Consider the following 27,660-nt stretch of genomic DNA (forward strand, 5'->3'; position numbering starts at 1 on the left):
ACAGTAAGAATATAGTTTAAATGTAGGGTGTGTGACTTAACCCTTGCCTGGCATGACCTTAGGTCTTATTCATAATTTGGTATCTTATTGCCACTGGTGTCCCACTGACCACAAGGGGGTCCATTCAGTTGTTGGGGGCTTAGGATTTTAATTTTTTTTGAGACAGAGTTTCGCTCTTGTTGCCCAGGTTAGAGTGCAGTGGCATGATCTTGACCCACCACCTCCCGGGTTCAAACGATTCTCCTGCCTCAGCCTCCCAAGTAGCTGGGATTACAGGCATGTGCCACCACGCCAGGCTAATTTTGTATTTTTAGTAGAGATGGGGTTTCTCCATGTTGGTCAGGCTGGTCTCGAACTCCCGACCTCAGATGATCCTCCCACCTCGGTCTCCCAAAGTGTTGGGATTACCAGCGTGAGCCACCGCACCCTGCAAGGATTTTTAGTTTACAGTATTGAGGGTTATGGGATGCCCAGGGCCTGGGGAGGGAAGGGACAGGATGTGTCTGTCCTATTCTTAGGATGACCTTTTCAAGTTCAAAAGGGGGCGGTGGGCGCACCAAGGCACAGTCCTGAGGACAGCAGGTGCAAAAGCCAGGCCCTCCGAAAGGTGTAGGGCCTCAGAGGGATCCCAAGCATCCCTGGGGCTCAGCCTCCTGGACCTGACCCCACTGCCCACTCTTTTGGCTGGTTCCACTCTCCCCTGCATCCCTCACGTTGTCTCCAACAGGAAGCTGTGGGAACCTGTTCCCAGGTGTATGTGTACCCCTGTTGGGGTTCTATTTGGCTGGATCCGCGGGGCCATCAGCTGCAACTGTGACGGCGGCGGGGAAGCGGGACGGATGGTGCGGATCTACAGGACCTCGCCTCCAGGTGGGGCCTCCCTGCTGAGCCAGGGATTCTTCAGGATACTTCAAGCCCAGTCAACTCCAGGCAGAGAGTGGGAGCGTCAGGTACCGGCGACACAGCGGAGGACGTCACGGGCGGGCAGGGAGGCAGCTGCATCCGAGACTAGCGGCGGAGACTAGCGGCTCAGTGGGTGGCCGGTGTGCGGCTAACGGCCAGGGCAGTGGGACCGGAAAGACTCAGCGTAGTGGTCAACTATCGCTACCTAAAAGGTTACTCCAAAACTTTAAGCGGCTCAAAACAGCAGACCGCGGGTACGCGCCTGCAGCGGCCACGGGACCGTGGGGAGCAGTCAGTACCGGCCATAGCCACGCCTTCCGGGTTCCGGGTTCCCGCCAGGGAGGAGACACGCCCCCACCTGGGCAGGGACCAAGCAGAGCCGCGCTCCACCCAGGCCGGGACCAATGGGAGATGCGCCACGACCCAGGCTGAGAAACGCGCCGCTTGCCCTTCCCCCACAACCTGCGCCGCGTCGCGCGCGGCCGAATCTCCCGCCAAAGCTGCCCCCGCCCGCCAAGGCGCGACCTATCAGCGTCGCAGCGGCCCGCGGCGGCCCGGCCGTCTCAATCCCGCGGGTGGAGCTCAACCTTTTCCTTAGGCCTCTCCTCAGCCCACGGCGTCCCTCCGGCTCCCGAGCCGAGCGCCAGGCAGTCGGGCTTCGCGGCTGCCCGCGGTTCTGAGGTCTCGCCCCAGCCCCAGTCGGCTGGCGAGGCGCGCGCAGCCGAGTGGACCCCCACGGCGTGGTCCGATGGTTTCGCCCGACCCGGCGCGCGCGGGAGGCCGAGGGGCGGGGCCCGGCGCCGATATAAAGGCAGTTGGGGGCGGGGCGCGCTGAGATTGTGAGCGCCGGCGCGGGGACGCAGCTCACTCCCTCAGGTCCGGTTCTTTCCTTCCCTGCTCTGCGCGCCCGGCCCGCGCCCCCGCCGCCTCAGCCCCGGCCCCGGCCCCGGCCCCGGCCCGCCCTGCGCGCCCGACCCGTGCTGCCATGGCCTGCCGCCCGCGAAGCCCGCCGAGGTATCAGAGCCGCTGCGACGGTGACGCCAGGTGAGGCCGGGCTGCGCGGCGGGCGAGGGAGGGCGTGCTCCGTGGGGCGGGGGTCGTGCGGGGCCGGATGTTGCGGGACGGGGGTCGTGCGGCGGTCCCCGACCTCCCGAGCCCCGCCGACCGCGTTCCTCCCCGCAGCCCGCCGTCCCCCGCGCGATGGAGCCTGGGACGGAAGCGCAGAGCCGACGGCAGACGCTGGAGGCCCGAAGACGCCGAGGAGGCCGAGCACCGCGGCGCCGAGCGCAGACCCGAGAGGTGGGCACGGGACCCGGGGGTCGGGGCGCGGTGGAGCCCTTGACGGGGCCGCGGGCTCCAGGGACCTTGTCGCGCTCTCTCGGTGCCGGGATCGGCCAGGTCGGCGTCCTGCGTCCTTTTACCTTTGTCTCCGCGCGGCCCCTGCGCTGGGGCGCCCGCACCAGGCCTGGCAGGCGCTGGAACACTCCGGAAGCCTCTTCCCGGGGTGGGAGTCTGCTGAACTGGTGTCAGCCCGAGTTGGCCAGTTAGAGTCTGTGTGGTGCTCCCGGGAGAGGTCAGGGCCTCCGACGGGCTTCTGGTGAACACGTGGAAGTCAGGGGACACCCGAGTCCCGACGAGAAGTGGGTTTACCGGGTTCACCTGCTTGGCCATTTTCTAGGTTAGGCGGTGTGTAGGGGGAGGGTCGAGATGCGAGCGAAAGGAGGGCTTGATAGGGGTGGGACAGCCGAGGAGGGTTTGGAGGAAGTAAGCAGGGGTGCCAGTGGTCATAGTGGCGGGGCTTTAAGGGGCTATGGTTAGAGAAAACTCGAGGGGCTTTGTGTGGGGTGGTCCGTCCCGCATTGGGGGCTTGTTGCTCCTAAGTTTCCTGAAAGGCATGGTGACTTGGCCGAGATGCAGCAGTGAAGGCGGGAGGAAATGCATGGTTCAGGATAGACTTCTGAAGGCAGGACCTGTGAGACTTGCTGATGGGTTGGGGATGGGAGGCGTGAAAAGGAGATAAAAACTCGGACCCAAAACCACTATGCCAAAAGGAAGAAATTAAGCTGAAGGCGGAGTCATGCAAGAAACTACCTTTGCGTTTCCTTTTGTTTCTAAGCAGATAGCTGCAGATAAAAGATGAAGTGTCTCCACGGGTGAACTTTGTTCACCTTAAGTGCCGACTTACCGAGCGCACGAGGAATACATAATTGACTATTCCCCTAGCTGCTCGTTTTCTCTTGGAACATGTGGATCCTTTCTCCTTCAACCTACTCTTCTCTTTTAAATATCGAAGTCCTCACAGTCATCTTTGGAGAAAGGCACAAATCACAGACTCTTTCTGTAATTTCGTGTTCTTTTAGTCATGTCCTTAACAAGTTAGCTAAATTCCAAAAGTAATTGAGACCTGTCTCAGACACTTTTTGGTTTACAGAGGAAAGAGGCATCAAGAATGACTCAAGCCTTTTAGGTCTGAACACTTGATTGTGGGGCCATTTGCCAAGATAGAGAAGATGGGCTGGAGCAGCTAGGTACGGGAAGTTGTGAGGCTTGAGAAACTGCTTAGAGAAGCAAAGGAGATGTCAAGAAAGGTAATGGAGTGTAGGAGTCTATATTGGGAGGCATCTTCAGGCACAATGAGTTACCAGGGTATAGAGATGATATTTAAAGACTTGGGTCAGCCGGGCGCGGTGGCTCAAGCCTGTAATCCCAGCACTTTGGGAGGCCGAGACGGGTGGATCACGAGGTCAGGAGATCGAGACCATCCTGGCTAACACCGTGAAACCCCGTCTCTACTAAAAATACAAAAAACTAGCCGGGCGAGGTGGCGGGCGCCTGTAGTCCCAGCTACTCCGGAGGCTGAGGCAGGAGAATGGCGTAAACCCGGGAGGCGGAGCTTGCAGTGAGCTGAGATCCGGCCACTGTACTCCAGCCCGGGCTACAGAGCAAGACTCCGTCTCAAAAAAAAAAAAGACTTGGGTCTAGGGGGCTGGGTGCAGCGGCTCCTGTCCGTAATCCCAGCACTTTGGGAGGCCAAGGCCGGCTGATCACCTGAGGTCAGGAGTTCGAGACCAGCCTGACTACATGGAGAAACCCCATTGTTGGGGACCAGCCTCAACACCACCCGTAGGGTACGCGAAGTCCGGTGGCAACAAAGGAATGAGAAGAGACAGGTTAGGAGTTCATAAAGGTGGGAGCCAGGGGCCCAGTTGGAAAATGGAGGCTGCAAAAGGTCCAGAGTTCTGGTCTCCACAGTATTGAGTACAATCACTTAAATCTAAGTAGTAGACGTTCAGGGTGAAACAGTGAAAGAGAAGCAGTGTATCATAGGCATAATTTATAGCAGTAGCGGTTTAGATGAATCTCGTTTGTGCTCAAACAGCATATCTGTAACTTACCGATGAGTAGCTAGTGGGATGAGTAGCTAGTGGGAGCGGGCTTGACTAGGACCCTGCATGTCTGTCCACATTCCAGTGCTTTAAAGGAGTGTCTTTCTTCTTGAACACAGTGTTTAAAAGATAAGAGAGCCGGTCTTGGTCTGAGCATGGGAACATGATGGCAATTTTAGGAGGCTTTCCTCCTCAGAGGCCTCTTGTGGCTTTTCACAACTTACTGTCCCATATTTTTATGGCCAGTTTATACAGGCACCCGAAAAGCCTTTTTCCCAACACCCCCATCTCTACTAAATACAAAATACTCGGGAGGCTGAGGCAGGAGAATCCCTTGAGCCCAGGAAGGGGAGGTTGCAGTGAGCCGAGATTGAGCCATTGCACTCAAGTCTGGGCAACAAGAGTGAGACTTTGTCTCAAAAAAACAAAACAAAACAAAAAAAAAACTTGGGTCTAGGGTTGGGTACAGAAGAGGCCTTAGGTCCAGATATGAAGGGAAGGTTATCAAACCTTATTGAGATCAAACTCTGAACTCTCCAGTGGTCTCATTTAGCTGAAGATAAAAATATTAAATCCTTACAGTGCTTTAGAAGTTACAGAAGTTTTTGGTATCCTCATTCCTCCAACTATAGGAATGCTTCTGTGCTAGGGCCTTTGCACTTGGTGTTTGCACGTTGTGGGTAAGGCCTGGAGGCATCTGACAAATAGAGCCAGCTCCTTGATGGATAAGATCTAGAAGTACTCCCTTTGGAAGGTTGTTAGCTTAGTGTGTAAAATTAGGCTTTGTTGTCCTAAGATAGGGTAGATTGTGAATGTAACCTACTTAATCTAAGAAATGGACTTAAAGGTACCAAAATACGGTATGTAGTATATGGTCATTCACATATACAGGCTTTAAATTATTCTTGTAGTTCAGGAACTTGTTACACTGGGAGACCCAGACTTGAACCTCTTGATACACTAGTGAGGATGCTTGTATCCAATCCTGGACAGGCCTCTATTGAGTCAACTTAATTTTCAGTTAATTACCTAATTTGATTTCATGCCTTTCTACTGTTTTTAGAATCTGGAAATTTACTTTTAGAAATGCAATTTAAGTTTCTCTTGAGTTGTGTGACTGTAAGGGAAGAAATGGTAATTACATAAGTATTATTCATTAGTTATTGCAATTGTATTTTCCAAGCACAGCATTTGGTTTACAGCTAAAATAGGTTGCTTATTTGTTGTAATTAAAGTTAGTTATCTAGCTTATTTTTTTGTGACGGAGTCTCACTGTCATCCCGGCTGGAGTGCAGTGGCATGATCTCACCTCACTGCAACCTCTGCCTTCCAAGTTCAAGCAGTTCTGCTTTAGCCTCGGAGTAGCTGGGACTACAGGCATGCGCCACCACACCCGGCTATTTTTTTTTTTTTTTTTTTTTTTTCTTTTTGAGATAGAGTCTTGCTCTGTTGCCCAGGCTGGAGTGCAATGGCACGATCTCAGCTCACTGCAACCTCTGCCTCCCGGGTTCAAGCAATTCTGCCTCAGCCTCCTGAGTAGCTGAGATTACAGGTGCACACCACCACGCCTGGCTAATTTTTGTATTTTTAGTAGAAAAGAAGTTTCACCATGTTTGTCAGGCTGGTCTCAAACTCCTGACATAGCGATCCACCCGCCCTAGCCTCCCAAAGTGCTGGGATTACAGGCGTGAGCCACCATACCCAGCCTAATTTTTGTATTTTTAGTAGAAGCAGGGTTTTTTGTGTGTGTGTGTGAGATGGAGTCTCGCTCTGTCACGCAGGCTGGTGACAGAGCTTGCTCACTGCAAGCTCCACCTCCCAGGTTCATGCCATTCTCCTGCCTCAGCCTCCCGAGTAGCTGGGACTACAGGCGCCTGCCACTGCGCCCGGCTAATTTTTTGTATTTTTAGTAGAGACGGGGTTTCACCGTGGTCTCGATCTCCTGACCTTGTGATCCGCCCGCCTTGGCCTCCCAAAGTGCTGGGATCACAGGCATGAACCACAGCGCCCGGCCCGAGTAGAGGCGGGGTTTCATCATGTTGTCCAGGCTGGTCTCAAACTCCTGACCTTGTGATTTGCCTGCCTCAGCCTCCTAAAGTGCTGGGATCACAGGCATGAGCCTATGCACCCGACCCAGTGTCTAGTTTTAATATCAGTAATGACCAACAGAAAAACGGGGTAGAAAAATAAAAATGTGAGTTTATGTTTGATGTATAAATAAGATACATCAATTTGAATTGCCGGAATTTGGGGCATCAAGCCTTAAGCTTTCAAATTTCCTGATTTTTTTTTTTTAAATTTTAATTATTATTTTTTTGAGGCGGCATTGTCGCTCTGTTGCCCAGGCTGGAGTGCAACCTCCACCTCCCAGGTTCAAGTGATTCTCTTGCCTCAGCCTCCCAAATAGCTGGGATTACAGGCACCTGCCACCACACCCAGCTGATTTTTGTATTTTTAGTAGAGATGGGGCTTCACCATGTTGGCCAGTCTGGTCTTGAACTCCTGACCTCAGGTGATCCGCCTGCCTCAACCTCCCAAAGTGCTGGGATTACAGGCGTGAGCCACCATGCCCGGACTATTATTTATTTATTCATTTCTTTTTTGAGATGGGTTCTCTCTCTGTCTCCCAGGCTGGAGTGCAGTGCGTGATTTCGGCTCACTGCAACTCCGCTGGTGGATCACTGCAACTTCCACCTCCTGGGCCCAAGGGATTCTCCTGCCTCAGCCTCCCGAGTAGCTGGGATTACAGATGTGAGCTACCACGCCCAGCTAAGTTTTTGTATTTTAGTAGAGATGAGGTTTCACCATGTTCCCTGGCTAGTGTGGAACTCCTGAGCCCAGGCAGCTGGCCCTGGCCTCCCAAGGTGCTAGGATTACAGGAGTGAGCCACTGCCTGGCCATAAATTTCCCGATATTGACTGAAGACTACCTTGAGCTTGAGATGGAACTGAGCTCCTGGATTTGGTTTGACTCAAGTGTAGGGGGTACTTTGCCAGTAGATGGAGTCCTGATACAGCAGGGACTCTGACTTATACTCCTCCGTACACATTGTAATCATAGTGTATGTAACATTCTGAATTATTAATCATATGCACCTGAGAGGTAAACGGCTATGTTAGCTATTCTATATTACTATTTATTTATTTTTTGAGACGGAGTCTGTGTTGCTGAGGCTGGAGTGCAGTGGTGCAATTTCGGCTCACTGTAGCCTCCGCCTCTGGGGTTTAAGCAGTTCTCCTGCCTCAGCCTCCCTAGTAGGTGAGACTACTGGTGTGCACCACTGCACCTGGCTACTTTTTGTATTTTTATGTTATTTTTGTATTTTATTTTAACATGGCGGGGTTTCGCCCCCATGTTAGCCAGGCTGGCGTCGAACTCCTTATCTCGGGTCATCCACATGCCTCGGCCTCCCCAAAGTGCTGGGATTACAAGTATGAGCCACCGCAGCCTGCCACCATATATATTTTTTTGAGATAGAGTCTTGCCCTGTTGCCCAGACTGGAGTGCAGTGCCAGGATCAAGGCTTATCCAGCCTTGACCTCCTGGGCTAGAGTGATCCTCCTGCCTGGGCCTCCTACGTAGCTGGGACTACAGGCACGCCCCACTGTGCTCGGCTGCTTATTTATTTTGGAGATGAAGTTTCAACCTTTTTATTAAAATCAACTTCTCACAATGTATAAATGCTGCATATTAGCACACATGAAAAAGACAACTTCTAAGGTACCCAGAAATGTGTTCATACAGGTTACAGAGTGGACAATTTGCTCTAGACAGTCAGCATTGGATAAATCAGAAGATTATCATCCCTCAGTACTGTACCCAGTCTCAGTAAATATTTACAACACGGTGAGAAGGTGTCAGCTGTACCTGCTTTCTAATTCTATGAAGTACTCAGACTTACAGATAATTCAGAACTAAAGACTCTCCCATGATAATCTGGCAAAATAAAACAAGTAGTCTAAAGTCTCGGTGATTTTGGTGTGTGCTACTTCCATGATCAAATCCAAACACTCCTGGGGTGGGCTGGATAAGTTTTTGGTAGCCTGCTTCATTATCAGAAGTTTGGTAATAAGCCTTACCAATAGAATACCATTTCTTCAGCATCAGTCATTTCTCAGCTGGTTAATGGATCAATGATCTCATCATGAATGAAAATGGAGAGAGAACTGAAGACAATTCTTCTCACACTTAACAGGAATTAGGATGGGTCAATGCAGTCCGGGTGTGGTGGCTCACGGCTGTAATCCCAGCACTTTGGGAGGCTGAGGCGGGTGGATCACCTGAGGTTGGGAGTTCGAGACCAGCCTGGCCAACATGGAGAAACCCAGCCTCTGCTAAAAATAAAAAATTAGCTGGGCGTGGTGGCTCATGCTTGTAATTTCAGCTACTCGGGAGGCTGAGGCAGGAGAATCGCTTGAACTTGGGAGGTGGAGGTTACAGTGAGCTGAGATCGCGCCATTGCACTGCAGTTTGGGCAACATGAGCGAGACTCCATCTCAAAAAAAATGGGTCAATGCAGAACAGAAGGAGGCAGACATTTGGCAAGTGCAGGATCCTACTGTTGAGTATAGACATGTCTGAAAAATTCTTATCCTGGAGGTTCATATTCAGATGAAGGAGTCTACACTGGCCAGATAACCTGGAGGAATGCCCGACCTGCACTTTTATGATACGGATACAGGCTTGGGACTACACAGTGGAAACACCCACCTGAGAGGGCCTCAGTTAGAGACTTACCTTGCAGATCCTTCTCAGTTTGACAACACATCCCTCTGTATGGCCAGCCAGGGGGCACGAGGTTGGTGGAAGTGAGTAGTTGCTCTGCACCATCAAGCATGCACATATCTGTCTAGATGTGCCCACAATCTATGAAACTTGGGCTTTGTTAGAATAATGGAATTCTTTGGTCCTCGGTGTTATGAAAGGCAATATTGTCACAATCCTGTCAACATTGACATTGGCAGTGACTGCAAGCTGGGGACTAATGGCATAGGGACAAATTAAATACTAAATGGGAAACTCTACACTCTCTGAACTTCTCAGAGTCAGCTTCATGAGCTCCAGCATCAGGCTGGATGTTGGATCAGTGAGATAAGGCTAACCCATAGAAATGCCAGAACTGAAGCTGAAAACTAGATATGGGTTTTTCTGACTACCACACACACTGCAAAAATTTGAAGCAAATCTCCATCTTAATGTCTGATACGGTGGCTTTATAAACACATACCAGAGATGAACCAAATAACTTGATTTTAGCCATATGATAGCTCTGGACTACTGAAGTGTGGACACCCAAAAGGAATCATAATTTAGTTTGAAGTCTTAAATTCTAGTTGGTTTTATTAGACCTCCCAAACACAGTGGGCACGCTGCCAAGGAGCTCCATGACTTCTGCTCTAGTGACAGCCCTGGGTAGATTCAACTGATAGGTTCTGTTCTACATCATGTTTGCTTTTGTCCTGCTAAACTCCAGTTTAGTATGGCTTGATACAGATAGTTCACTGATTTAATGCTTTTATTTTTTTGGGTGGGGGGTAGAGATGAAGTCTCACTATCTTGCCCATGCTGGTCTTGAACTCCTGGGTTCAGGTGATCCTCCTATCTTGGTTTCCCAAGTGCTGGTATTACAGGCGTGAGCCACTGTGCCCCACCAGCCTTTGAATATTTCTTGACATACAGTTTGAAAGTAAACAAAGTACGTATCATGGTTCAGTAGCATTTTTGTTTTATTGCAGCTTTACCACTCCTGAAGGCCCTAAACCCCGTTCCAGATGCTCTGACTGGGCAAGTGCAGTTGAAGAAGATGAAATGAGGACCAGAGTTAACAAAGAAATGGCAAGGTACACATTTTGGACCACTTTGAAGTGTTAATCTGTGGCATTTTCAGTAACACATTAAATTTGATATATGTCTTAGAACAGTGGTTCTCAGAGGTCTGGGCTCCAGACCAAAGGCATCAGCATTTACTGGGGACTTGTTGGAAATACAGATTCTCAGACCCTTCCCTGGGCCTGCGAATGGGGTGGGGCCTGGCCATCCTGTGAAAAGCCCTGCAGATGAGTCCACTCTTTCAAGCTTGGAGACCACTGTGTTCCTGGTGGTAATCCTTCTGAGAGTGGAAGTAGGTGCACAGTGGTGTTACTACTAGATTGCAGGCTGGAGGACTATCAGAAACTTTCTCTTTTTTTTTTTTTTTTTTTTTTTGAGACGGAGTCTCGCTCTGTCGCCCAGGCTGGAGTGCAGTGGCCGGATCTCAGCTCACTGCAAGCTCCGCCTCCCGGGTTTACGCCATTCTCCTGCCTCAGCCTCCCGAGTAGCTGGGACTACAGGCGCCCGCCGCCTCGCCCGGCTAGTTTTTTTGTATTTTTTAGTAGAGACGGGGTTTCACTGTGTTAGCCAGGATGGTCCTGACCTCGTGATCCACCCGTCTCGGCCTCCCAAAGTGCTGGGATTACAGGCTTGAGCCACCGCGCCCGGCCAACTTTCTCTTTTTTTTGGAGATAGAGTCTTGCTCTGTTGCCCAGGCTGGAGTACAGTGGCAAGATCTCGGCTCACTGCAAGCTCTGCCTCGCGGGTTCAAGAGATTCTCCTGCCTCAGCCTCCCGAGTAGCTGGGATTACAGGCACAGGCCACCACGCCTGGCTAATTTTTGTATTTTTTGTAGAGATGGGGTTTCACCATGTTGGTCAGGCTGGTCTCGAATTCCTGATCCGCCCACGTTGGCCTCCCAAAGTGCTGGGATTACAGGCATGAGCCAGTGTGCCTGGCCTAACTATCAGGAACTTACTACAGTCATTTGTTATCACCGACCTTCTGTGTGCGGTGGTCACACAACCCAGCACACTAGATGGAGTGCTCTCTCCAGATGAAGGAATACATTGACACCGGCTCAGGCAACAAACACAGCTCAGAAATGCCAGCATACAAGGAAAGGTCTCAAACTTGGATTCTGTGAACCTCTTGCAGTTGTACACAAGATTGTGTGTGTATCCAAGTTACCGCAAACTAAGCTACTTCCTCTTCGTTGACTCATTACCTAATGCATCCTTAACCACTGTTTAATGTCCCTTGATTATCAGTGTGTTGGTCCTTTCTCTTTTGATGAGTTGCCTAACTCAAACCCAGTTGCATGGACTGGGTTTATTCAAACCGAGTTAAAATGTGGCTTATAATTAGTTGAAGTATTTTACAAGATAATTTTAGCCAACAGCTGGCTGATAAATCAAACAGGGTCTTGAGAAAAAAGTGTCTTGCGTGTCAGCCACGGAATCATACCTAGACTACCTGTTCTCATTTTGGCAGCCAGTGATGGTATTTATAGCTGCCTCCTTTGAAAAGGGACAGGAATATGTGGGAATTGGTTATTGAACATTTGGGGGAGTTATTTGTAATATCTTCTGGTATCAAAATGTTTGGGTGGATAGTATGCCTTGGTAAAAGAAATGAAGTAGGAGTTCACAGATGTGAGTATCAATGTTTTTCGTGAATTAGTGTATTTATATAGGTCTTCACTTTCTCAACTATAAAATTAGAATGTTAGCCGGGCGCAGTGGCTCACGCCTGTAATCCCAGCACTTTGGGAGGCCGAGGCAGGTGGATCACGAGGTCAGGAGATCAAGACCATCCTGGCTAATACGATGAAACCCCGTCTCTACTAAAAATACAAAAAATTAGCCAGGCATTGTGGCAGGCGCCTGTAGTCCCAGCTACTCGGGATGGTGAGGCAGGAGAATGGCGTGAACCCGGGAGGCGGAGCTTGCAGTGAGCCAATATCGTGCCACTGTGCTCCAGCCTGGGCGACAGAGCGACACTCCGTCTCAAAAAAAAAAAAAAAGAATGTTGACTTAACCCGTATAGTTTGTGTTGCATTCACGTCTTAGAACAGTTCTTGCATACCTATAGCCTAGTTGCTCCCTCAAGTCACCCCTTGCCAGGGATTATTTGCAGCTCATATTCAGGCATATTCTACCTGTCTAGATTGTCCTGTGAGTGGATCCCTATTTATTCTTCAGATATCTCATGGGTCTGTGCCTGAAAATTGTCTTGTTTTGGAAAACAGCACTGTTTGGACTACTCTGTTGATTATACCCTTTGTGAAGGAAAGCTATGGCTTTTATTTATTATTATTTTTTTTTGAGATGGAGTCTTGCTCTGTTGCCCAGGCTGGAGTGCAGTGGTGCAATCTCGGCTCACTGCAACCTCTGCCTCCCAGGTTCAAGCGATTTACTGCCGCAGCCTCCTGAGTAGCTGGGATTATAGCCATGTGCCACCACATCCGGCTAATTTTTGTATTTTTAGTAGAGGCTGGGTTTCACCATGTTGGCCAGGCTTGTCTCAGACTTCTGACCTCAGGTGATTCGCTCACCTTGGCCTCCTAAAATGTTGGGATTATAGGCGTGATCCACCGTGCCTGGCCAAAGCTGCAGCTTTTAGTGCGACCTGTGTGATTTAAAACCTCCTGGCCCTTTAGTGAGCCGTTACTGGCAGGCCAGCTTACTTCCCAACAGTAAGGGGTATGAAATGTCAGCTTACTGTGCTTTAAGGAGATTAACAGACTACAAACTAGCAGTATAAGAGTATGAAAATGGATTTTTGGCATGGCACGGTGGCTCACGCCTGTAATCCCAGTACTTTTGGAGGCCAAGGCTGGTGGATCACCTGAGATCAGGAGTTCGAGACCAGCCTGACCAACATGGAAAAACCCCATCTCTATTAAAAATACAAAATTAGCTGGGTGTGGTGGCTCATGCCTGTAATCCCAGCTACTTGGGAGGCTGAGGCAGGAGAATCACTTGGACCCGGGAGGCGGAGGTTGCAGTGAGCCAGGATCTCACCATTGCACTCCAGCCTAGGCAACAAGAGGGAACTCTGTCTCAAAAAAAAAGAAAATGGATTTTCATCATACCTGAAACCAGTCTTTGTCATCTGTGGTACTGGAGAGAATGGGGCCCTGTAGCACATGATTTGCAGGACTAATCTCTGAATCATACAAAGATGGTCTTATATAGCTAGTGCTACTCTAGATAGGAGATAGCACAGGAGATAATTACTTCATTACCTTCTGGCGTCCAAGCTGCACTGAACACCTCAGCAAACTTGGGTGGATTTTAGATTTTAAGAGGAGGCACAGTGATACATGACATAATTTAGATGCCTGCATGACAGGCCAGGCGTGGTGGCTCACTCCTGATCTCAGTACTTTTGAGAGACCGAGGTGGGAGGATCGCTTGAGCTCAGGAGTGCAAGAGCAGCCTGGGCCATGTAGACCTCCATCTCTCCAAAAAAAAAAAATTTTTGGAGATGGGTGGGATGGCACTTGCCTGGAGTCCTAGCTGCTTGGGAGGCTGAGGTGGAATGATTGCTTCAGCCCAGCAGTATGAGGCTGTGGTGAGCTGCCATGATCGTGCTGCTGTACTCTAGCCTGGGTGACAGAGTGAGACTCCATCTCAAAAAAAGATACCCACATGAACTTGGAGCTCAAGGTAGTTCGTGGTTTCAACGTTAGATTGTGCTAGACTCCTTTTGGAGATGTCATATTTCTTTTTTTTGCAAAGCCGTGTTCTGGTAATGACTGCAATAGAAAGCAGATGCCTCAGGAAGTTCATGAGGAACAAGACAAAAGGGGGCATGTTTGGTCTCCAAGATTGGAGAAGGTGTGCAGTGCCCAGTAGGCATACGGGTCCCATTAGTAAGTGTGGTGTTTTTAAAATAAAAATATATTTCAATTTGTGTTTTTCTTTTTTTAAGGCTGCTAAGTTTTTGGGGATGTACATTTTTGTTGTGTGGATCTCACTACTTAAACTGAACCTGACAAGGATTTCTTTTGGCCCAGGGAGCTTCTGGATTTCATAGGATGGTGTGCCTGAGGGTATCAGGGTGGAGCTTCCTCAGACCTGGCTGCTTTATTTTTATACCTTTTTTAAAAACAGCAATATTTATTTTGCCCTCAGATATAAAAGGAAACTTCTCGTCAATGACTTTGGAAGAGAGAGAAAATCATCATCAGGAAGGTAAAGGCTGTGAAAATGATTATTTTCTAATTTGATAGACCTGTAATTTGTTAAAAAAAAAAAAATTGTGACTGTCAGAAATGCTGATTGTTACAGTAGCATTTTATTAATACTTTCTTCACTGATTTGAAATACTGTATCTGTTGTGTACTAAATTCCCATACATGCAGTCTCTGGACTGTTGAGGATTAATATGGTTGGGAATCTGGAGTGAATCCTCCATTATTGTGTTTTGACATTTTCTTGGCTTACCTTACATGGTGATCTTAATTGCAGGGCTTATTCTGTTAATCTGTTGTTTTTTCAGTTCTGATTCAAAGGAGTCTGTGTCCACTGTGCCGGCTGACTTTGAGACAGATGAAAGTGTCCTAATGAGGAGACAGAAACAGATCAACTATGGGAAGAACACAATTGCCTACGATCGTTATATTAAAGAAGTCCCAAGGTAGTCTTGTCTCAGTGGCATGTCTTGAACAAGCCCTGTAGCATTGCATTTCTAAAGAGTTGCTTAGATTGTGTAGTACAGATGATGCTGGGGATAGTTCACACCTACTAAGAGCTATTTAATAGAGACTTACTGGGACTTATGACGTAAATAAAGAATGGATTGGCAACTAAAAAACTAAAGACATGAAGATTTTAAAAATCATTTTCAGAATTTTGAATGTTAGATAACATTTCTTAGGAGTCAGCAATTATATAGATGTAAACTTATTAAAATACATGATGGGGAAAAAAATGAAGTTTAAGTTAAATACTGTAAAATTCTAATTGGAGAAAAATAATTGGCATTGCCCTATTTCCTTTAAGCAGCATGTTCTTGCCTATCTTGCTCCATCAAACACACAGACACAAAAGGATATAAAGAAAGCTTTAGTGTTTTCCTGAACTTTTTGGCAGGATTGGGGTTGAAATTTAGTTTTCTGGGCCAGGTGCAATGGTTCATGCTTGTAATTCCAGCACTTTGGGAGGCCAAGAGGACCACTTGAGGCCAGGAGACTAGCCTGGGCAATACAGGGAGACCTCATCTCTACAAAAAATTTTAAAATTAGCCAGGCATGGGCCGGGCGCGGTGGCTTATGCCTGTAATCCCAGCACTTTGGGAGGCCGAGGCGGGTGGATCACGAGGTCAGGAGATTGAGACCATCCTGGCTAACACGGTGAAACCCCATCTCTACTAAAAATACAAAAAAATTAGCCAGGCGCGGTGGCAGGTGCCTGTAGTCCCAGCTACTCAGGCTGAGGCAGGAGAATGGTGTGAACCCGGGAGGCAGAGCTTGCAGTGAGCTGAGATCATGCCACTGCACTCCAGCCTGGGCTGCAGAGTGTGAGACTTTGTCTCTAAAAAAAAAATTTTTACTTTTGGCTGAGTGCAGTGGCTCACACCTGTAATCCCAGCACTTTGGGAGGCTGAGGCAGGCGGATCACGAGGTTGGGAGATTGAGACCGTCCTGGCTAACACGGTGAAACCCCGTCTCTACTAAAACTACAAACAATTCGCTGGGGGTGGTGGTGGGCGCCTGTAGTCCCAGCTACTCGGGAGGCTGAGGCAGGAGAATCGCTTGAACCTGGGAGGAGCAGGTTTCAGTGAGCCAAGATTGCACCACTGCACTCCAGCCTGGGTGACAGAGCAAGACTCCATCTCAAAAAAAATTTTTTTTTTTTTTTTAATTTTTTGGAACATAGATAGCAAAGGAATAGTAAGATTCAATGTGATGGTGCTTTTTTGTTTCCTCCTGAGTCTTGCTGTGTTACCCAGGCTGAAGTGCAGTGGCATGATCATGTCTCACTGTGTATTTATTTTATTTTTTTGAGATGGAGTCTTGCTCTGTCGCCCAGGCTGGAGTGCAGTGGCGCAGTTTCAGCTCACTGAAACCTCCGCCTCCTGGGTTCAAGTGATTATCTTGCCTCAGCCTCCTGAGTAGCTTGGACCACAGGCGCACGCCACCACACCCGGCTAATTTTTGTATTTTCAGTAGAGATGGGGTTTCACCATATTGGCCAGGCTGGTCTTGCACTGCTGACCTCATGATCTGTCTGTCTCCGCCTCCCACAGTGCTGGTATTACAGACGTGAGCCACCGTGCCTGGCCATCATGGCTCACTGTAGTCTTGAACTCCTGGCCTCAAGCAATCCTCCCACCTCAACCTCCTGAGTAGCTGGGACTAGCAGTGCATGCCACCACACCTGACTAAATTGTAAAAATTTTGTAGAGATGGGAGTCTCCCTGTGTTGCCCAGGTTGGTCTTGAACTCCTGGCTTCAAGTAGTCCTCCCAAAGTACTGGGATTACAAGCGTGAGCCACTGTGCCAGGTGGATAGTGCTTTTTTTTTGAGACGAAATTTTGTTCTAGTTGTCCAGGCTGGAGTGCAATGGTGCAATCTTGGCTCACCGCAACCTCCACCTCCCAGGTTCAAGTGATTCTCCTGCCTTAGCCTCCAGAGTAGCTAGGATTGTAGGCATGCGCCACTATGCCCGGCTAATTTTTTTGTATTTTTAGTACAGATGGGGTTTCTCCATGTTGGTCAAGCTGGTCTTGAACTCCCGACCTCAGGTGATCCACCTGCTTTGGCCTCCCAAAGTGCTGGGGTTACAGGCGTGAGCCACCGTGCCCAGCCCAGATAGTGTTTTTTTTTTTTTTTTGTTTACATATTTGTTTGTTTTGTAGAATCTCAGTTGATTTTTTATTTATTTAATTTTGAGACGGAGTCTCGCTCTCGCCAGGCTGGAGTGCAGTGGCGCAATCTCAGCTCACTGCAACCTCTGCCTCCTGGGTTCAAGAGATTCTCCTGCCTCAGCCTCCTGAGTAGCTGGGATAACAGGTGTGCACCACCATGCCTGGCTAAGTTTTTGTGTTTTTAGTAGAGACGGGGTTTCACCATGTTGGCCAGGCTGGTCTTGAACTTCTGATCTCAGGTGATCTGTCTGCCTCAGCCTCCCAAAGTGCTGGGATTACAGCGTGGACCACTGTGCCCGACTTTTGTTTTTGTTTTTGTTTTTGTTTTTTTGAGATGGAGTCTCGGCTCACTGCAAGCTCCGCCTCCCGGGTTCATGCCATTCTCCCGCCTCAGCCTCCGAGTAGCTGGGACTACAGGCGCCCACCACCTCGCCCGGCTAGTTTTTTTTGTATTTTTAGTAGAGACGGGGTTTCACCATGTTAGCCAGGATGGTCTCGATCTCCTGACCTCGTGGTCCACCCGCCTCGGCCTCCCAAAGTGCTGGGATTACAGGTTTGAGCCACCGCGCCCAGCCTGTTTTTTTTTTTTTTTTTTTTTTTAAAGGTGGAGTCTTGCTCTGTTGACCAGGCTGGAGTTGCAGTGGCATGATCTAGGCTCACTGCAACCATCGCCTCCCAGGTTCAAGTGATTCTTCTGCCTCAGCCTCTGCAGTAGCTGGGACTCCAGGCATGAGCCACTATGCCTGGCTAGTTTTTGTTATTTTTAGTAGATATGGGGTTTCATCATGTTGGCCAGCCTGATCTCAGACTTCTGAGTTCAAGTGATTTGCCGTGTCCAGCAGGGTTTTTTATTTTTGAGACGAAGTATCACTCTGTTGCCCAGGCTGGAGCAACACGAACTCGGCTCACTGCAGACTCCACCTCACTGGTTCAGGCGATCCTCCTACCTCAGCCCCCCAGTAGCTAGGATTATAGGCACCACGAGCGGCTGATTTTTGTATTAGTAGAGACGGGGTGTTGCCACGTTGGCCAAGCTGGTCTTGAACTGCTGACCTCAGGTGATCCACCCGCCTCGGCCTCCCAAAGTGCTAGGATTATAGGTGTGAGCCACTGCGCCCAGCCCCTAGCTGTTTTTTGTTTTTGTTTTTTCTTTTTTTTTTCATGACGGGGTCTCGCACTGTCACCCAGGCTGGAGTGCAGTGGCATAATCTCAGCTCACTGCTACCTCCATCTCCCGGGTTCTAAGCAATTCTCCTGCCTCAGCCTCCCAAGTAGCTGGGACTACAGGCGCGCACCACCAGGGCAGCTAATTTTTGTATTTTTAGTAGAGACGGGGTTTCACAATGTTGTCCTGGATGGTCTCGATCTCTTGACCTCGTGATCCGCCCGCCTCAGCTTCCCAAAGTGCTGGGATTACAGGTGTGAGCCACTGGCGCCTGGCCTTTTTTTTTTTTTTAAATAGAGATGAGGTCTCACTGTGTTGCCCAGGCCTTTTTTGAATTCCTGAGCTTAAGTTATCTTGGCACGACCTCCCAAAATGCTAGGATTACAGGCGTAAGCCACCATGCCTGGCGATCTATAATTTTAAAAATAACACTAATCTCATAGTTTGGTTAATCTTCGAGCTAATGTGGAAAGGTGAGTGGCATGTGGGCATGTGCTAGAATAATCTTTCTCCTGTAGACACCTTCGACAACCTGGCATTCATCCCAAGACCCCTAATAAATTTAAGAAGTATAGTCGACGTTCGTGGGACCAGCAAATCAAACTCTGGAAGGTGGCTCTGCATTTTTGGGATCCTCCAGCTGAAGAAGGATGTGATTTGCAAGAAATGTATGTCTTTATTGCATTCTTGTTCTGTGATTCTCTGATTGGTCCAGTGACTGGAGCAGCTGTGCATCACTGAGACAGGAACTTCTGGTGCCAAGTTCCCCAGCAGCTGTTGGCCAGCAGAGCAGCTGCTGCTGCAGCTTAGTGCCGAGTTCTTCTGTACCGGGTGGGAGGCAGCTGGAAGGAAGAGTTTGCTTCCTGGATTGAATTTATTTTTTCAAGCACAGTCAATCTGGGAATACAGGTTTTGTTTGTTGTTTTGCTGTTTTTATTGTTGGAGTTCTTTTTCCCCTACAGTACAGCAATCTCTGGAATTTGTTTTTTAAATATAAATATCCTGAAAAGTATTTGTGTCATTTCTGTCCAACCATGAAAATAAAAGTTCTTAATTAAGGAAGAAGGCTTTCTTTCCCTGTTGGCTTTTTTTTTTTTTTTTTTTTTGAGATGCTCTGTCACCCAGGCTGGAGTGCAGTGGTGTGATCTCAGCTCACTGCAACCTCCACCTCCTAGGTTCAAGTGGTTCTCCTGCCTCAGCCTCCTGAGTAGCTGGGATTACAGGCACGCACCACCACGCCGGGCTATTTTTTGTATTTTTAGTAGAGACAGGGTTTCACCATGTTGGTCAGGCTGGTCTCAAACTCCTGACCTTGTGATCTGCCCGCCTCAGCCTCCCAAAGTGCTGGGATTACAGGTGTGAGCCACTGCTCCCAGCCCTGTTGGCTTTTAAACTTGTGCCTAGTTGAAATGTCTCAGGCCTGAACTTTTGCTGCATCATGGGAATACCTGCTGACCAGGAAGGTAGAGAGAATGATCTTGTACCTCCCTCCTTCTATGTGGGGTTTCTTCTCAGCTCCCCTCTGGTCCTGAGCCTCTCCCTTTCTCAGACACATGTTTTAAACAAACAATTGAGTTTCTCCTCTGTGCTGGGAAATTTATGTTAGAGACTGGCATGTTTGAAACGATTTGTAAGTGACTTAACCAGTTTATCCTGACAGATGTCATTCGGGTTTTTTCCCCCAGTGTGACACTAGTGTCCCATTCTCTGAGTAGAAACTTGGAAATAATTAGTGATGATGCATAGTATGTTCACAGTGCTTGTTTCTCCCCCTCAAAAATTGGGCTTATGAGTGCTTCTGTTTCCAAGGATGCTTGTGTGGTGAGCCCAGCAGATCTTTTTGCTGCTTCTCATTGCCACCAGCTTTCTCTCTGCTGGATTGATTGGGCTAGGGTTAAGTCTGTCAAATAGTCACTGAAAGCTGACCTCTCAGGGAGCCTAGGGGACACTGTCAGTGGCGTGTCCCCTAGGCTCACACAACAGTTGTGGCTGTACCATATGGGTGGGGTTTGTCTGTAGCGAACAGACTTGAATTCAGCTGCGCCCCATCTCCTGGGTTTGTTAAGTTAGTGCCTGATGCACCTATTGGATTTTGTTTAACAGACACCCTGTAGACCTTGAATCTGCAGAAAGCAGCTCTGAGCCCCAGACCAGCTCTCAGGACGACTTTGTAAGTACTTTCTTTGGATGAGTCTTTCAGCTTGGGGGTCGCAGGTGAATTGTTAACACGTGCTGCCTTACAAACTGAAGTCTGGGCTGGGCACGGTGGCCCACGCCTGTAATCCCAGCACTTTGGGAGGCCAAGGCGGGCAGATCCTCTGAGGTCAGGAATTCAGGACCTGGCCAACATGGTGAAACCCTGTTTCTTCAAAATACAAATATTAGCCGGGCATGATGGTGGGTGCCTGTAGTCTCTGCTACTCAGGAGGCTGAGGCGGGAGAGTAGCTCGAACCCAGGAGGTGGATGTTTCAGTGAGCCGAGATCGCACCACTGCACTCCAGCCTGGGCAACAGAGCAAGACTGACTCAAAAGAAAAAAAAAGAAAAAAACCGTCTGCTGGGCACAGTGGCTCACGCCTGTGATCCCAGCACTTTGGGAGGCTGAGGCCAGCAGATCACCTGAAGTCAGGAGTTCAAGACCAACCTGGCCAACAATGGTGAAACCCCGTCTCTACTAAAAATACAAAAACTAGGCCGGGCGCGGTGGCTCAAGCCTGTAATCCCAGCACTTTGGGAGGCCGAGATGGGCGGATCACAAGGTCAGGAGATTGAGACCATCCTGGCTAACCCGGTGAAACCCCGTCTCTACTAAAAAATACAAAAAACTAGCCGGGCGAGGTGGCGAGCGCCTGTAGTCCCAGCTACTCGGGAGGCTGAGGCAGGAGAATGGCGTGAACCCGGGAGGCGGAGCTCGCAGTGAGCTGAGATCCGGCCCCTGCACTCCAGCCTGGGCGACAGAGCCAGACTCCGTCTCAAAAAAAAAAAAAAAAATACAAAAACTAGCCGGGTGTGGTCATGCAGGCCTGTAATCCCAGCTACTCAGGAGGCTGAGGCAGGAGAATCACTTGAACCTGGGAGGCAGAGGTGGCAATGAGCCGAGATTGCACCACTGCCCTCCAGCCTGAGTGACAGAGTGAGACTCTGTCTCAAAAGAAAAGTTTTAAAATGTATCAATTTAAATGCTGTCTCCTGTCCTGAGACAGCCACTATTTGTGGTGTTGTCTAGGCTTTTAGAATTCTTTCTGTGTTTATAAACTATGTACATGGCCAGGTGCAGTAACTAGTGACTCCTTCCTATAATCCCAGCACAATGGGAGGCCAACCAAGGCAGGAGGATTGCTTGAGCCCAGGAGTTCGAGACCAGCCTGGCCAACATATACTCCATCTCTACAAAATAAAAATAAAATGTGTGTACATCTAAACTTCAGTGTCTTGTAAATAGTACATGTGGTTTCTCTTTGCAATGTCACTATTAAAATCTCAGTTGCACGTGAAGTGTACACCTTGCTGTGCATTACGTCACATGATTTACCACATAAGCTGTGGGGGTATAGGAAGTGGTCCCTGTTTTCAGGGTGAGATGAATGTCAGCTGACCCATGCTTCTGTTTTCCAGGATGTGTACTCTGGCACACCCACCAAGGTTAGACATATGGACAGTCAAGTGGAGGACGAGTTTGATTTGGAAGCTTGTTTAACTGAACCCTTGAGAGACTTCTCGGCCATGAGCTAACTGCCACCTGGCGGCCAGGAAGAGAAACAGCTCCTCCCTGACTGGGTGGAAGGCTGGCCAGGCACCAAGCATGTGTGTGCACTTATACCTGGTGGTTTCTCTGTTAGTAGTCCATTATCTCATGATGAATTATTTTTGCCTTACTTTCTTAAGAAACATTAATAAGAAACATTAATTTTATGTATAGTGAGTGTATTTTGCATGTTTTAAATTGTAAATGGCGCTAAATCCAAGAAAGTGTACTTGAAGCAATCTTCCAGCAAGCTTAATTGCATAATCCCTGTTGTCCTCCAGGGTAAGCTGACAGGCCTACTTAACTGGTTTTCCACAGGCACTTCAGTTGCTGCTTGTCAGATGGACTGTTTTGGATTTAACCATGTAATCCATGGGACCAATTGAGAGTCAGCTACTTTTATAGGCATCAAAGTATTCTCAGACACCTTTAATATCTTTATGGAAACTTAGTTTTTGGCCTTTTACCAGTATGTCATAACAGCACTCTGAAGTCAGACATTGTTAAATTGAGCTATTAAACTAATGGGTTTTATGTAAGTTATATGGTCTTAATTTGGTACTTGTAAATAGCACTAGTTAGATTCTTTAGAATACTCCAAGAGTTAGGGCAGCAGAGCAGAGCGATTTAGAAAGAACATTTTAAAACAATCAGTTAATTTACCATGTAAAATTGCTGTAAATGATAATGTGTACAGATTTGCTGTTCAAATATTCAATTGTAAACTTCTTAAGACTGTTTTGTTTCTATTGCTTTTGTATGGGATATTGCAAAAATAAAAAGAAAAGAACCTTCTTTAAGTGACTGAGGGTGTTGCCAGGTGGCCCAGCTGCCATGAGAGCGAGGGTCAGAGTTGTGTCTGCCTTTGTTGTGTCTGAAGCGAGTGGCACTGGGTAAAGGGCCTTCTTTATTTTTTTAATGTTAGTTTTTGATAGTTTTGCTCTTGTTGCCCATGCTGGAGTGCAATGGTGCGATCTTGGCCTGCTGCAACCTCGGCCTTCTGGGTTCAAGCGGTTCTCCTGCCTCAGCCTCCTAAGTAGCTGGGATTACAGGCATGTGCCACCACGCCCAGCTGATTTTGTATTTTTAGTAGAGATAGGATTTCTCTAGGTTGGTCAGGCTGGTCTGGGACTCCCGACCTCAGGTGATCTGCCTGCGTCAGCCTCCCAGAGTGCTGGGATTACAGGTTTGAGCCACCGCGCATGGCCGGGGGCTGCCTTTCGTAGGTGTCATGTCATACTTGGTCTGATGCTTATCAGCACTGGTATGGCAGCCTTCCCTGTCTCCTAGGACAGACCCTGTGGCAGGACAAGCATCAGTCTGAGGGTGCCCCTCCCCCACTGTCTTCACCCTTGGACCCTGGCTGCTGCCTGCAGACCACTGGCCCTTGACCACAGCCACATGTCCCGGAGATCCCTCCAAGTGATTCTGGGCTGGTCTCAAGCCAGGGGTGGGCTCAGGTAACTTTGTTCTAGGAGGTTGAAGAGGGCAGAAGCCCTTGTTTACTTAGCTTGTTTATGGAGACCTCAAGCAGTGTCGGGTGGAGGGTGGTAGACACGGGTTGTAGCATGTGCCCTGGTGAGGAGACCCAGCTTTTTCAGGGTGGTAGGAGGTGCCTGATTAGGTGGCATTTGGGGAGGGCAGCAAGCAGAGGCCCCGAAGTGGGAGCACTCGGCATTGACTTGAGAGTCCTAAAATGTGGGAGGAGCCAGCATGACTGCAAGCCTCAGCCTAGAGGAGGCAAAGGTGAAGGTCCTCGTTATGTGGTGACAGTGGCACTGTGGCCTCTATTATGACTGCGATGGAAAGAAACTCTCCTGGATTTGTCGCTAAGGAGCTGCTTCCCCTAAGCTGTGAGCAGGTCCTTAGCGACGAGCGGCACTCGGTTCTCTTAACGGCTAAAATTCAGTGACTTCCAAGCAAATCGGACATCCAGAAGACAGCCAGAAAGGTGATCTAAGCTAAAGCTGAGGGTGTGGCATGAAATCCTCTGTTACAACCTTAGAAAGTGGAACCTTTCTCTCCTTTTTTTTGAGATGGAGTCTTGCTTTGTCTCTCACACGAGTGCAGTGGCGCAGTATCAGCTCACTGCAACCTCCACCTCCTCGGCTCAAGCAGTTCTGCCTCCACCTCTTGAGTAACTGGGATTACAGGCGTGAGCCACCACACCTGGCTAATTGTAGTTTTAGTAGAGACGGGGTTTTGCCACGTTGGCCAGGCTGGTCTTGAACTGACCTCGGGTGATCTGCCCTCCTCGGCCTCCCAAGGTGCTAGGCTTACAGGTGTAAGCCACTGTGCCCAGCTGTTAGAACCTTTCTTTCCCGCAATAAGGCTTCTTGCTCCTCTGCAGGAGCCCAAGATGGTGCTATTCTGAAAAGCCCTGCGGGTGTGGCTTCTAATGGAATGAACTCTAGAGTGACAGAATTACATGGGCGGAAGCTGCTGCCAGGCTGGACTGAAAGGGCCAGGCAATACAAGAGGCCTTGAACCCTCTAGTTCTGCCAGCGGGAAGTAGGAGGATCAAACTCTCCAGCTGCGCAAACAGGCTGCGTTTCGTGAAAAGGAAGTGGGTGGAGCCAGGAGCCTGGAGGACCGAGGCTGGCCTCTCCTCAGGGGACTGCCAGGTGATGTGTGCCTAGCGGGATTTCAGACTTGCTGTGGGCCAGGGACTCCTGGGAGCATCTGCAGCAGGTGTCCTAGGTCTGTTCCCACTGTTCATTGGAGGGTGTGTGTGTGTGTGTGTGTGTGTGTGTGTGTGTGGTGGGGGCCAGGGACAGTCTTTACATGGAAAAGGGCTCAACACAGGAGCTGTCAGGAGCCTCCTCCACAAGGGAGCGGATTCAGATGAGATTCTGGGCTTTGGGTTGATGCTGTGGTGGGGTGAAACTTGGAGGCCTTGGCAGGGGATGAGCATATCTTGGTTTTGGAGGATTGTAAATGAGTTGTGGCCAGAGGGTGGACTGTAGTGATCTGACTGCTGGAGCAGGGGAGAGGGATAGGGTCAGGGGAGGGTGCTGTGAGAAAGGCAGCAGCTGTGCTTAAGTACAGTGGGCAGCCAGGGGCCTTGGGCAAGGGTGTGATTCCCGTTGTAGAAGAATAGCCTGGACTGCTAGGTTTTGCTTCACATTTACATTTTTGGAATGCTCTTTTTGTTATTTTGTTTTTTGAGATGGAGTTTTGCTCTTGTTGCCCAGGCTGGAGTGTGATCTCGGCTCACTGCACCTCCACCTCCCGGGTTCAAGCGATTCTCTTGCCTCAGCCTCCCGAGTAGCTGGGATTACAGGCACCCACCACCATGCCTGGCTAGTTTTGTATTTTAGTAGAGACAAAATACAAAACAGGGTTTCACCATGTTGGTCAGGCTGGTCTCAAACTCTAGACCTCAGGTGATCCACCCACCTTGGCCTCCCAAAGTGCTTGGATTACAGGCGTGAGCCACTGCGCCCGGCCAAAATTCTTGGAATGCTCTTAAGCACTGAGGAAATAAATTTTCAGACTTTAGTTCTTGCCTCTCTTAACTGCTGTTAACATAATCTAGTATTTTTTTTTTTTTTTTTTTTGAGACAGAGTCTCACTCTGTCGCCCAGGCAGGAATACATTGTGCAATTTCGGCTCACTGCAACCTCCGCCTCCTGGGTTCAAGTGATTCTCCTGCCTCTGCCTCCTGAGTAGCTGGGACTACAGGTGCCCGCCACCACGCCCGGCTAATTTTTGTATCTTTAGTAGAGATGGGGTTTCACCACATTGGCCAGGCTGGTCTCGAACTCCTGACTTTGTGATCTGCCTGCCTCAGCCTCCCAAAGTGCTGGGATTGTGGGTGTGAGCCACCGTGCCCAACCAACATATCTAGTATTTTCTGTATGAGTGTTACAAATAACCAGTGGGCTTGGATTGAGTTGTCTTTATTCTTGACTCTTCTACATCGAACCAAGCGTCAGAACTAAATTAAGTTTGCCCAGCATGATTAATTCTTCACAATCCCACACTGATTGCTTGCTATCTCATCCCCATCAGTCAGTCATTTTCTTGTCTTTCCACACACAGCTGGGGTCAGCTTATCAGGGCTGTCATCCCACATCCCCTGACTGACTTTTTCCATGTATTATGAAGCTGTTCTTATTTCCTGCTGGCCTGTCAGGAACCTGTCCTTTGGGTTCTCTTTTTTAGCAATTCTGCCACCAAGTTGCTGACTCCTCCATCCCTGTGGGAGGAAGATGTCAGTGGAGTCTCCCAGGAGTCAGCAGCCTCTGCCGAGCCCAAGGTCCAGCTACTTTTGGCTTTCTGGACCCATGGGGATGGCTCTTATGATTAACTGGGTTTCAGGATCTTTTATTTGATTTAATTAATTATTATTATTTTTGATACAGAATTTCACTCTTTCGCCCAGGCTGGAGTGCAATGGCGCAATCTTGGCTCACTGCAAGCAACTTCTGCCTTCTGGTTTCAAGTGATTCTCCTGCCTTAACCTCCCAAGTAGCTGGGATTACAGGTGCACGCTACCACGCCCGGGTAATTTTTGTATTTTTTTTTTTGGAGAGACAGGGTTTCACCATGTTGGCCAGGCTGGTCTTGAACTCCTGACCTCATGATCCACCTGCCTCGGCTTCCCAAAGTGCTGGGATTACAGGCATGAGCCACCGAGCCTGGCCTAATTTATTTTTTGAGACGGAGTCTTGCTCTGTCACCCAGGCTCAAGTGCAGTCACTCGATCTCAGCTCACTGCAGTCTCCGCCTCCTGGCTTCAAGCAGTTCTCCTGCCTCAGCCTCCTGAGTAGCTGGTATTATAGGGGCCCGCCACACCTGGCTAACTTTGTATTTTTCATAGAGACAGGGTTTCACCATGTTGGCCAGGCTGGTCTCGAACTCCTGACCTCAAGTGATCCACCCGTCTCGGCCTCCCAAAGTGCTGGAGTTACAGGCGTGAGCCACCGCGCCTGGCTGGGTTGCAGGATGTTTTGTTTTCCACAGAGGCAAATTTGAAAAGTCCGCTAAGGCCAGGCGCGGTGGCTCAAGCCTGTAATCCCAGCACTTTGGGAGGCCGAGGCGGGCGGATCACGAGGTCAGGAGATCGAGACCATCCTGGCTAACACGGTGAAACCCCGTCTCCACTAAAAATACAAAAAAATTAGCCGGGCGTGGTGGCGGCGCCTGTGGTCCCAGCTACTCGGGAGGCTGAGGCAGGAGAATGGCGGGAACCCGGGAGGCGGAGCTTGCAGTGAGCTGAGATCGCGCCACTGCACTCCAGCCTGGGCAACAGAGCGAGACTCCGCCTCAAAAAAAAAAAAAAAAAAAAAAAGAAAAGTCCGCTAAGTGAAGTCACGTTTCAGTGCCTGGCAAACAAAGTGCCTGGCACGTTGGCGTGTTGGCTTCTACTTTGAACCTTGGTTGGTTTGCGGGGAGAAGCATGCCTATTTGATCACCTGTCAGCATATAATTGTACATTTAAGGATCTTGGCTGGGTGCGGTGGCTCACACCTGTAATCCCAACACTCTGGGAAGCTGAGGCATTCAGCTTGGCCAACATGGGGAAACCTCATCTCTACTAAAAATACAAAAATTAGCCGGATATGGTGATGCCTGCCTGTAGTCCTAGCTACTCAGGAGGCTGAGGCGTGAGAGTCACTTGAACCTGGGAAGCAGAGGTTGTAGTGAGCCGGGATTGCATCACTGAACTCCAGCCAGGGTGACCCTGCCTTAAAAACAAACAAACAAACAAACAAAAACCCAAAAAACTTGGTTTGTTTTTCTTTGTGCTTTGCTTTGTTTGCATTTTA

The 27,660-nt window shown here is 49.1% G+C and overlaps 1 protein-coding gene across 1 annotated transcript; it reads left to right on the forward strand.

The window, feature by feature from the left end:
* The first annotated feature begins 1,735 nt into the window (after positions 1-1,735).
* SLB (stem-loop histone mRNA binding protein) lies at positions 1,736-22,681 on the forward strand. Its single transcript, XM_071093927.1, has 8 exons — positions 1,736-1,947; positions 2,086-2,202; positions 10,025-10,129; positions 14,240-14,299; positions 14,607-14,744; positions 18,660-18,809; positions 20,245-20,311; positions 21,757-22,681. Exons 1-8 carry the CDS (start codon positions 1,889-1,891, stop codon positions 21,871-21,873), a joined length of 813 nt encoding a protein of 270 aa, XP_070950028.1. The 5' UTR covers positions 1,736-1,888; the 3' UTR covers positions 21,874-22,681.
* The last annotated feature ends 4,979 nt before the right edge of the window (positions 22,682-27,660 follow it).

The sequence above is a fragment of the Macaca nemestrina genome, chromosome 3 (genome assembly GCF_043159975.1).
Source record: "Macaca nemestrina isolate mMacNem1 chromosome 3, mMacNem.hap1, whole genome shotgun sequence".
NCBI lineage: Eukaryota > Metazoa > Chordata > Mammalia > Primates > Cercopithecidae > Macaca > Macaca nemestrina.

Coding starts and splice junctions, on each gene's coding strand:
- SLB (XM_071093927.1), top strand. CDS start 1,889: ATGGCCTGCCGCCCGCGAAGCCCGCCGAGGTATCAGAGCCGCTGCGAC. Junction 10,130..14,239: donor GTTAACAAAGAAATGGCAAG/GTACACATTTTG, acceptor TTTTGCCCTCAG/ATATAAAAGGAAACTTCTCG. Junction 18,810..20,244: donor GGATGTGATTTGCAAGAAAT/GTATGTCTTTAT, acceptor TTTGTTTAACAG/ACACCCTGTAGACCTTGAAT.